The 12252-nt window shown below is 42.6% G+C and overlaps 1 protein-coding gene across 11 annotated transcripts in view; it reads right to left on the bottom strand.

Annotated features, from left to right (window-relative positions):
- dachd (dachshund d) overlaps window positions 1–12252 on the bottom strand; it is a 133441-nt gene that overhangs the window by 52486 nt on the left and 68703 nt on the right. For all 11 annotated transcript variants that reach the window (XM_080412554.1, XM_080412553.1, XM_080412548.1 and 8 more), the window contains exon 2: window positions 10651–10766. In XM_080412554.1, the coding sequence (XP_080268680.1) occupies window positions 10651–10766 (116 nt within the window). The remainder of the gene's footprint in view (window positions 1–10650; window positions 10767–12252) is intronic.

Below are 12252 nucleotides of genomic sequence, written 5' to 3'. Positions count from 1 at the left end.
CCGGCAAAACGCCATCAAAGACACACGATGAGAAAACAGAGAATGTGACTATTAGCAGAATCATATCCACGGCACAGTATATCATCTGCTCTCTAACAGAGACTGCTTAAAACCTGATTTATGCTCCGGCGACAAAGTGTCGTGCGACGCGTCGCTCGACAAAAATACCATATTTTCAACTGAACCGAACTTCAGCTACACGTTATTTTTGTCGAGGGACACGTTGCGCTGCACTTTGTCGCCGAAGCATAAATCAGGCTCTTATACACTTGATATGCAGGTTTGCCTTATGTTTGACGCAGAACAAGCCCATAGCCTACGTTTATCATCTCTAAGCTGTCACGTCTCGGTGATGGGACTCAAGAGCTAGCTATTAGCCATACATCTGAGGCGAGACGTGAGTACAAGGGAGAAGTAGAAATCGAACATGTGGCTCTAATAGATACATGTTCCCTCTCACACACACACACACACACACACACACACACACACACACACACACACACACACGCACACGCACACGCACACGCACACACACACACACACACACACACACACACACATACACACGAGAGCACGGCGGCCTGGACACCCTCTCCTCTCCTCCCCAGCTGATAGGCAGATGGCGAGAGCCACTCTGAGCCGCTGACATGGAGGTGCATATAATTTAAAGCCTTGTTTGCATCTTAAAATACATCAGTACCATATTGACGTACAGTATACATCATGTCAGAGGAGGGCCCTCTCGTTTGCAATGGGCCCTGGCTGCTGTTCCATATGCATAGGCAGGAGTAACGGAGGGGGCCTGGGGTGGGGGGGGGGGGCGCCACTGCCTCATAAGAAGGTGATACTTCTCCACATAATGAATGTGGCCTCTGCCCAGTCTGAAGGTCAGCCTTCATTTGTGTATAATGGCCAAGAGTCAACTGTTTTCCAAATGAGACGTATGCAGAACAGACCGCCCGAGTAAATATTGAAATCACCTCTGGGGTTGTTTGTGTGATAAATTCCCTCCACAAATCAGGTGCCGCTCAAAGGCGGTGCCGCAGTGGCGCTACGTGATGCTCTGCAACTTTGGCTGCCTGTGCACCGGTATACACAGTACAATCCTCAGAGTTGATTTAACTCAGAGAGCGCAAAACTGAACCCCGACTCTGTCCTCCCTGTCTACTTAGCGACATAATTTAGTATAATGTATTCTTTTTTTTCTCAAATAAAGGCCAATCATCTAAGACGTGGAAATTCACAGGTTTTGAGCAGATCAAATCAGGTGTATTCCATGAGTAAACAAAGGCAATCGATTTGTTCCAGGTGAAACCATGTCGTCTCCATTTTTCATCTATCATTATGCACCAGCCCTCCACCCAGCCTTTGACTAAGTGACAGACTCCACGAATCGAAGCCTTTGTTCTGATAATTGTTTCATTTTAACGGATCAATTGTCACGTCCACGTAACACACACTTCGACGCAGTGGATGTAATAAGGGGAGCCGGGAGATGTTTGGCGCCCAGCAACAAGTCTATTAAGCCACTGGGAAGTCTAAACGTCAACAGGACCAATCCCACTCCATGTTAATCTGCATTCATTATTATGCAAACAAAACAATCCGGACACATATATTCTTTCAAAGTCACCTTTAGATTCGGGCACTTCTCTCATAATGTAGAGACACGGCCAAGACAGAATCCTCTTGGCCACAAAACAAACAAGCACATCAAGGCTGCATGGAGAGAGAGGCATACATGTCAAAACACACACACACACACACACACACACACACACACACACACACACACACACACACACACACACACACACACACACACACACACACACACACACACACACACACACACACACACACACACACACACACACACACACACACAGGGAACATTTCAACAAATAGAGAATAGCATGGCACCATCACATGGGGAGCACAAAACAGCAAATAACAGAGACAAGGTCTGATGGTAGCCCTTGGAGCAGCTGTCATATTAAATAATAATGAAGGATCTATTAATATGCAGCAGAAGCAGCAGACGACGGGCTTAACGCTGTCATGCCTCTGCATATTGTCAGGATCTTCATCATTAATTAACATGCTAGCTGCCCCATACCTGTGCCAATGTCAGAACATTCTTACAACAAACACCCCAATGTCTGTGCCCTCCGCAACTAACTGGCATAATTAAATTAAAATCAGATTAACTTCACATCAGTACACAAAAGAACGACTTTATGGCTTTCTCTCGGTGGCGAATCGGCAATAGGAAAAAAAATCGACGGGCCCGCTTATCTGTTGTGTTGTGCCGTTTCTGTCTCTGTTAGGGACTCACTGCACCACGGGCAACGCTGGAAACACGCCTTATTTATCGGCCGTGCAGGCTAAGCAGGCACGAGACGCTCCATGTCAATGAGCATGGCCGACTAATTTTATGCATGGACTGTTGGCAGCGCGGCAGTGACAAACTGGGGTGGGGAACGACGCGACTCTTAGGTACACCGCACTACTTGAACTGTGTGCTATTCGCATCATGACAAATTTAGTATCAATTACAGAACGTGCTAACCTTATGACAAGCAGTGGACTGGAAGAGGAGGCGGGTAGAAGTGTAGAATGAGGAACGACGCTAAATTACCCAGTGTATACTGGATCTATTCTGAACCAGGTTGAAGTGGCACAGGATTAGATGATCCACTCTTGACATCGCAGTGCTAATTGTACATCAAAGGAAAAGATAACTATTGCATGACACACATGCAAGCCAACCGTGGGAAGGGACCGGCTCTTGCTGCAGTGTTGGGGGGGTATCTGCATGCATAAACTGGGCAGTTGCCATATCAGACAGGAATGGAAAAGCATTGTCTTTATCAGTAAAGTACAGTATGCACCCTTTTGCGAGATGCAGGTGACATTCATTTCTCTAATGGTAAACGCAGTACTCCTGCGTTATTCAAAAGGGTGAAGCCATATCCAGGACATAAATGAATTATATTGAAGCTGCTTCTTAAGTAGTGGGCAGAGTGTGAGTGGAAGCCCTCTCCACTTTAAAGGAGATGTCATCTCAGTGTGGTGTCAGTCCACAGCAAATAATCCGATTTGGGGGCCAATCTGCCTGTAATGCATCAGCAACTGGAAAGGCTCCAGAGCAACCCCCTCGGGGCAAAGACGCCGGTGCTCACACACTCACAGACACAGACAGAGGCACATGCACGCATGGACACATGTGCGTGCACCCGCACACGCACACACACACACACACACACACACACACACACACACACACACAGTACAGGCATTCATTCAAATAAGCATGTACACACATGTATGCAGTCATGCGCGCGCACACACACACACACACACACACACACGTTTTGGACATGTGTGCTTTCACACACATATAAAGGGTATTTCATTAAACGGAAACCTAAGCATGTTAAGATGTCCTTTCCTAAATGGAACTGGTGTCAAGGGCAAAAGATACATATGTTAACAATGTGCCTCACACAGTCCTCTCTGGTCCTGTTAAGAGTGTGAGGAAACCACCATTCCAGTGCATCAGAATTAGTCACAGATTTAACCACATGAACCCAAGCATCACTATTCTGGGCATGCCATTATAGGCGAACGTTCAGTAAAAATTATGCTAACATTTGGCTATATTAGCAGGTGAGCTGGTAGAGGGGCTATTTTCAGCAAAGAGATTTGTTGTAAAGGGGAAAAAGGAGGGGGATAAATACAGACCCCTGGGTGGATCCCATGGGTCAATGAAGTATAGGGTTTAAATGGTTAAATAGCCTGTTAATTAATTATAACTCATTGGTTAATCTTTTTTTTTTACAAAAGTCAGCCTCCTGGTGGCGCTAAAAAAGGCAGATGTGAAAAATGCAGGGCAGGGGTATTTTCCTTGGTCTCAAGGGAGTGTGCGTGCAAAGTTTCGCGCAGATTGGTGGAGTTATACTGTAGGTAGAAACGCGAATCGGCCGGTTATAGCGCCACCATGAGGCTGATGTGAAAAAGTTTCAAGTGGAATTTCTTCCTCTGCCTAGTGGGAATGTGCGTGTAAAATTTCACGGAAATCGCACACTGCGTTCATGATTTGAGGCATTTTGTTCAAAACGGACCAATCCTGCAAACTTTGGAAGCCAATGCTAGCCAATCAGGACAGAAATCGGACAGATCCATTTTGAACACATGACTATAGAGATACTGTGTACCGATTTGCATGATGTTTGGACAAAATCTGTAGGGGTAATATAGAAAAATGTGAAAAATCGGCCTCCTGGTGGCGCTATAACAGGCCGATCTGAAAAATTCGGGGCAGAGGTTCTGCTCTGGAATCCAGGGAGTGTGTGTGCACAGTTTCGCTGCGATCGGTGCTGGAGATTAGCTGGTAGCAGACGTACGGACACACACACGGACACAAGGACGGACACACACACACACACACACACACACACACACACACACACACACACACACACACACACACACACACACACACACACACACACACACACACACACACACACACCAACGGACAGGGTGCAAAACATAGTCTCGCCCACGCCTTCGGCCTGGAGGAGACAACAAATCTCCTCAGATTTTGCCTGGGGCAGATACAAAGAATGCATTATTGAAAGTTATAGTGTATGGTGTGCATGACATGGCATCATGGGGTGAAATTATTTTGTTAGTGGTCCAGGGCACCCTATTGTATCTGTTAGGATTTAGGGGTGCAACAGTTATTGATAATCAATTATTTTCCCCCTCAAAAATAGCCGATCTACAGGCTCATAACGTGTCACGATGCGTTGTGCGCTTGCAGATCTGCTATTTTCAAGTGACACCGTAAGTAGTTAATCAGACAATCATTTTTGCATTGATGTACAGTATAAAATAAAATGTTTCTCAGTTATTTGATTAATCAGACAAGTAATTGACAGAATCATCATCGATAGTTGCAGGCCTATAAGGATTATTCTTAACTGTAACAGCCACAGTTCCTAAACTTGGTAGGTTTGATAGGTTGTAAATCTTACCTACTACTCAAAAAAAAACAACATTATATCCAATCCACTTTATTTATAGAGCACATTTAAAACAACAGCATTGAAGAAAAAGAAAAATGCTCAAATAAGACTAAAAACTTAGTAAAACAATAATGAAAAAAAAAAATCATATGGAAATGATAAAACACATAACAGAAATAAAATGTAGAAGAGATAAGCAACAGCAAAAAAACACAGTGAAGACACAGTGACTCTTGGAAATATTAAACTCTCAGTCTGGGTTAAAAGCCAAGTGAGTTTTCAAACGTGATTTAAAGACAGGCAAGGTTTGGGCCACTCTAACATGGGGTGTAAGATCATTCCAAAGTTTGGGGGCTACAGCGGAGAACGATCGATCCCCCTGGTTTTCAGCCTTGTTTTTGGCACCACAAGAAGTGACTGGTCAGCAGACCTCAACGACCTTGTGGGGTTTTTGACACGTAAAAGCTCGGATATACATTGGTGCCAACCCATTTAAAGATTTAAAAACATACATTAAAATCTTAAACTGGATCCTATAACGAACAGGGAGCCAGTGGAGGGAGGCAAGAATCGGGGAGATGTGCTCATACTTCTGTGTCCCTGTTAACAGGCGAGTGGCAGCGTTTTGCACTAACTGTAGATGTTACAGGCAGGCTTGGCTAACAGCAACATAAAGTGCATTACAGTACATTACATTACATAATGTTTTGGACATTTGAACCTTATTTCTCATTAACTTTTATTTTTTTCCTGGATTCTGTGGGTCCATACAATTCTATCAATATAAGCCATGCTGTACAATTGCACTTAGATATATTTTCTGTCTTTTAGAATTTTGTCCAAATCATTTTTTCTTCAAAAATAATTTTGCAATCAGCACCACATAATATATCCGGATTTTAAAAAATATGTGTTTTTCTAATTTAAGTTTTTGAAATTATACATTTTTAAACCTGCGTCTTTATTAAGTAGAAAAATACATAAATGCTCATTTATCAAAATTGGCTTAAGCTATTGTAATGAACGTGATCCACATTTGCAGATGCTTCATCTGAGCATTGCTGAGCAGTCCTGGTATATTCTGCCACTAGGTGGTGCAACAAATGCGAAAAGTTTATGTCAAACATTTTTCCACAATCATGTTCATTACAGTCATGTTGGCACCGGTCTACTCGGGAACGATGCAAATTGGGAATGCATGTTTCATATTTTCTAACTGCAAAAATGTTGTTGCACACCTGCTTTTTGTGTTGTGATTGTAATTAAAAAATCACACCGAGTGTGAAGTGGGCGGTGTGGTCACAGTGGTCATCACAGTGATAGAAGTTCACTTAAAGAAAAGTAATATTGTGGACCAACCATTGTACACCCCTAACTTTAAAAAAAACATAAATGTGTTTTTTTTAAGTGCATAGTCCTATTTATAGGGCTATGCACATGTGTCATGTGTTCACTAGCCAATCACAGTCCTGAATAGTCCTGAATTGGCCACCATAGTGTACAATGGTGGCCAATCACGGTGCAGGGTTAGGGGGGTACAATGGTGGCCAATCACAGCGCAGGGTTGGGGGGGTACAATAGGTGGGGGGGGTACAATGGTGGCCAATCACAGTGCAGCGAATGTCGATGTCCAAACCTCACATATAGGGGCGGTTTCACCGCCCAAAAATGGTATTGTGGAAGGCCATAATGTCCCCAGTGGTGCAGTTCACACTGTAAGATTTTAACGCCGATTATCCACTCGCCGAGATGTTTTGACACTCGCTGACAAAGCCCTAGATCGGAGGCAAATCGAGGTTTGCTCGTCAAGGTTTTGCTCGCTGTGTGTGAACAGTTCAAAGACCGGGAGCCGAGAATGATCTCAGCGCTCACACATGCCTCCCTGAGCGCTCCCAGATATCTGGCAGGTTCCATATCTGGAGGTGTCGGCGATTGACAATCATACAGTTACAGTATGAAATGTGCTGCGACCAGCACTGAGAGCAGAGACGTGCTGCAGCCAATGAGAGTACAGGATAGGTGGACATGGGTGCTTGTTTGATTGTGTAAATAAGTAAATCGATTTTTTTTAACACACTGACAGATAGATGGATAGATAGATTATTAATCCCCATGTGGACATTTAGATGTCATGAATATTGGTAGCAATGTTGATATTTCAGTGTTAAGTATAGTTACGCCAAAAACATTGTTGGAATCAGCACCATCATGGACCACGGACCGTATACGTTCTGACAATGCGCTCCACCATGGCCCGCTTGTGCGTATTTGGGAAAGTTTGTGCTGCGCTGCAGGGTTTGCCAGTACGGTTTGTAGGTTCTGTAAGGGGATTATTCCTTAAATTGCCAAGTACGGTAGTAGCCTACGTAATGTTTGTCATGATTGGAATACTTTTTGAATAATAATTTAATTGATCACTGACCGTCCCTTCCCTGCAGTGCGCACTAGATGCACGTTGGTTGACTTGGTTCATTGATTAAAAGTTACACAAATCATTAATTTGTCTTAATCAGTCTTAATAATGCAAATGAAGAGGGACAAATGAATTGAACTAATAGAGCTGTAATCATTATACAAATAACAGTGTTATATTTGAGTAAAGATAAAACGAACAAATTAAAACAGTGCCTGATGTGTGCACGATGTAATTGTATACATATTATGATGTTATTTTACATCTTTTACATAAATATAGTTATAACACTGGTCGGAATCTATACAGTAATTAATGTCCAGTAGGTCTGTATATTGCGTCTGTATATCACGTCCTGCTGAAATCGTGTAGTGTGTGATCCCCTGACACCGATCAATCATGCTGTCTGGAAACCACAAAGAGTTAAGACTCAGGACAGAGAGTTGTGAAGTGTGAAATGCACAGCGATTTGACGACTATCTGACAACTTTGAAAGTCGTGCAGTGCGTAGGGGGCATAAGCCACCTTCTCTGGGGATAATAAGGTCCCTGGGTTGAGACCCAGGACTGGCAATTCAAACTTGCCAACCATGTGGCTATTTATGCATGTGGCATATTTTCAAATTCTACGGAAGGTCATTTCATAATTTAACTCAACTTACCTTCATAGATTTCAACAATTACAGTATGTGCTGTGATTTTTTCAATAGCTTCGGTAACCTATGCTACTGAGTGTGTGTGATTTGATATATCTCTTTAATCTCGGTAAACACTGATCACGTCCTTGTATTCCCATGAATGGATGTGAATCGAAGTTGAATTTTCTCTCAAAGATTTAGATAAATATTCAAACTTTGCACTATACTACACAAATAACACTCCATACACTTCCATTGAATTAATAACTAACTGGCTCAGAAGGTTGATCAGACATCTGATCATCAGCTGAAGGTACCAGAGCAGTCTGATGATGCCTTGCATTCAAACTTTGCACTATATTAATCCAATTGCAGATAATGACAGATATCACATTAAGACTCTTGAAAGCCTGAAATATTTGGTTTATCTATGCCAATATTTGTTCTTTCAAGGCTTCTGTCAATTATAAATTAGTGGCAAAAGATATTCTTGCACCAGCTGTCCAAATTAAACAATTTCACGATAAATGCATGGCATGCTGAGTGACGCTCACTCACTATGTGTAGAGTTGTGAGTTCAACTCTCTCTGTGAACAACCAAATGAGGTCTTTTTTCTGTTTCTTCATTATCATCCTCTCCCTCATCTTCTTATAGTCATCTTCTTCTTCTGAGTTTGGACCCAGTTATTTGCTGCTTGCTTATATTTATCTTTTTGTGCGTGCAAAATCTTGGCTAAATGGAGTCAGCTGCTCTCCGTGGTGATGAGGAGATCTGGCTCATCAGGGGCACCAGCAGGTAGTCATTTGCAAATGTAACACCAGGAGAGAAATGACATGCCACTGCGAACAAAACATTTCATGGAGTGTTTGTCTCTATTCCATTGCCTAAATGAAATGGCGCAGTGTCTCCTCACATGTACAGTACTGTGTCCCAGAGTATCGGTAACGCTTCCAGATGGAGCCATCAGATCCTGGTCTGTTTGCCTGTGAACGGGCAAACTTGTCTGATATAGCATAAAATGACATGATTTAACAGTGTGACTGTTTAAGACGGTTTCTTGTCAGTTTTTATTATCGATAAATGCGTGTTTGGCTCCCAAGAGGAAAAATAAATTAGTCGCCTATTTAGATGCCTTGCTTGTGTGCGGTCATTTCACAACACCATTAATCTGTCAAAAAGTGGAACTTACATGACATTCACCCCCTCGCATTGGAATCCAAACAATAAACGTTTTAATTAGAAAATCTGAAAATTGGTAGAAAAGTCGTGTCTCGCCGCACTCACAGTAGGCAGCTAGAGGCAGTTACGAGAGGATCGAAATCCTCAATTACTTTATCTCTGTCCCCTGAATACCCTGACTAAATGTCAAGATCATAGAGTCCCCCTGGGCTTAAAGGGGATGATATCAAAAGGCTTTTTTTCTCTGTTGCTTTATGTTCCACTAAATAACACTGGTCTTTCTCATCATTGTCCCTCTCTGTGTTCACCGTGGCCTTTAAGTTCTCCTTCCTCAGTAAGATACAGATAGTCTGTGACCTCACCCCATTCCCAGAGTTCAAAGCGGACTCTGGTCTGTGAGCCTTCATTGTTCAGCGTGGTTAAGGATGGCCCAATCTCTGTGTACTATTGAATTTCAAACACCTCACAGACGCTGCTTTGCTCTTTTCTCAAGGAAAAAAAAAACGAGTCTCTCATGCCATTAAAAAAAAAGAAACATGCGAGGTGAGATTTTTTTCAAATCTGTGAAAACAATAGAGATCAGTCATTATGCATAGTGTTTTCTTATGATATTACCATTAATGTTGGTTAAATACAATATGTATCATACATGAAATGAGCATTCAAGGAGACCCTTTCAACAGTACAATATCATTAAAGACATATGAAGGAGGATAGCAAAATATGCAAATTAGAGCACTTTCAGCCACCGACATCAAAGCAGTCACAATGAAACCCGCCACAAATAGAACAAAAGCATTAGCTGCAATAAGATTTGCCCCTGGGGTAAGTTAGGGCACAAACGGTTGTTGTTGATTCTTGTGGTGATAAAGCTTGCTTTAGCATCACCACCACTGCCTATGCACATACACCAGTGGAGTGGATTTAATCGCGCTAATTAGAATGCACTCAAGGCAAAAAGCAACATCTACTGGAATAATCTGAGAGAAAAGATCTCCACTCCAATTTATTCTACCTCGTCCTTCATTTTTCCGGGGGTTGAGCAGGGGATCTGCTTTTGGTAAACGGGTGAGCGGCTGGTGTCTGGTGGTTGGGTGCATGTGTCACTTTGGTCCGGTTGCCATTTAGAGGACAAGCAGCAGGATGCTGAGGGGCCACTGGTAGGGAGACACACACTGTGTGTGTGCGTGTGTGTGTGTGTGTGTGTGTGTGTGTGTGTGTGTGTGTGTGTGTGTGTGTGTGTGTGTGTGTGTGTGTGTGTGTGTGTGTGTGAGAGAGAGAGAGCAAGAGAGAGAGAGAGAGTGTGACAGAGAGTGCAACAGAAGGAGCCATAGCAACAGGGACAGAAAAGACAAGAGACAGAATCCATGGTTGTCCATACCTGTGGGTGGCATCATGCCAGGGGACATGAGGCCAGGTACTGAGTGGGGCATAATGTGGGGGTTCTCTTGTGATGTTATGCTCTGGCTCCTCTTAGGAGGCCGACCCGGTCTGGAACTGGAAGAGAGACAAACCCAACAGAGAGGAGAGAATGAACATGAGAACAACGAGAGGCAACGAGAGAGAAAGGAATATTGGGAGACTGGAGGGAGGTGGGGAATGGGGGTGTAGGGGGGATGGAGGGAGGGGGGCTAACATTTGGACCACTCCAAAATGCAATTCCATTCCAAAGAGCTAACATGTACTGTAAATAAATTTCTTTTCAAGGACAGTTGCTTTCTGCAGCTCAACATAATAGACTTCCATAACTAATTAGATTACACGGTGAATTCATTTCCTTTATTGAAGATCAACCACTTTTTGATGCATAATTCATAACCCGTACCTCGTTACCTGTTCCTCCGTATTAATATCCCCACACTATTTGAATTGCCTTGTTTGCATATGCTAAAATCCAGCGAGCGGCCCTCGGCCTGGAAATTACATGTTAACTTGTTATAATTATTGCAGTCAGGCCACTATTGATTTATGAGACTTTTAAAAACCAAATATGTGTAGTTCTGGTAATGAATGATATTTTAAGGTTCTTCAGGAAATTAAAAGGCAATGGCTGCCTTAGGAAATGTTCTGCTTGCTTGATTTAATGCGTGCCTTAGCTGGAAGGTGGTGTGACAGAGTGATTCAGACCTGTTGGACGGTTCTGATGGGGGAGTTTTATTACACCAAACGAGGGGCACAGATCCAGCGGTGATAAATGACTGTGCCACCTTTAGCGCGGAGGAGAAAAGGGCCCTCAAAGCTGTTACACTCCTGAAATTTCCACACATCTTACTCATTCACTTATTAATACAGCTTCGAGTTACAATCAATACCTCCTTCGCTGGCTTAGTTACAAGAAAAAGCCTATGGGGGAAGAGAGATGCAATGAGCATATAATCAAGGGGATGAAATTCTATGGAGGTGTGTTCTTTATGAACAAGGGGCAGGAGTGTCTGTGCCGAAAATGAATTACAGTGACATGACACTGGTGACATATTGGTTACAAGTAGGGCTGAGCGTCAGTGAGCGATATGGAAAAACATTAAATATCAACAACATAACAAGAATATTTTAAACATTCATTATTGTTTGTTTAAGTATAAAATATGGCTTAAGTGGTTAAAAGCAGGAAAACACAACAATTATGCCATATCACAATGTTTCAATATAAAAAAATCCCAGACCATATCTAACCATAACACGATATCGATATATTTTCGATATATTGGCCAGCCCTAGTTAAATGCATTATTTCAGATACGATTGTCCAATCTAAGCTTTACAGTGGCACTCACTCACTCCACCTCTAACAGGCTGTATGTCGATACAGTTAGCCACCAAAATACAATACTACTGTATGTAGATGTACTGTATATGTTGACCCTCTGTGTGAGTACACTAGATTTGTATACGACTAGTGCTATAGTTCATTTATTTATACAGAGTGCAATGTATATGCTACTACCATCTGTGTACCCTTTCAACAAGTGCAATAATTAATATG

This window comes from Gymnoscopelus braueri, assembly GCF_963280865.1.
Source record: "Gymnoscopelus braueri genome assembly, chromosome: 18".
Taxonomy (NCBI): Eukaryota; Metazoa; Chordata; class Actinopteri; order Myctophiformes; family Myctophidae; genus Gymnoscopelus; species Gymnoscopelus braueri.
The sequence above is the reverse complement of the archived record's forward strand: the minus strand, read 5'-3'. Positions and strand labels throughout refer to the sequence as shown.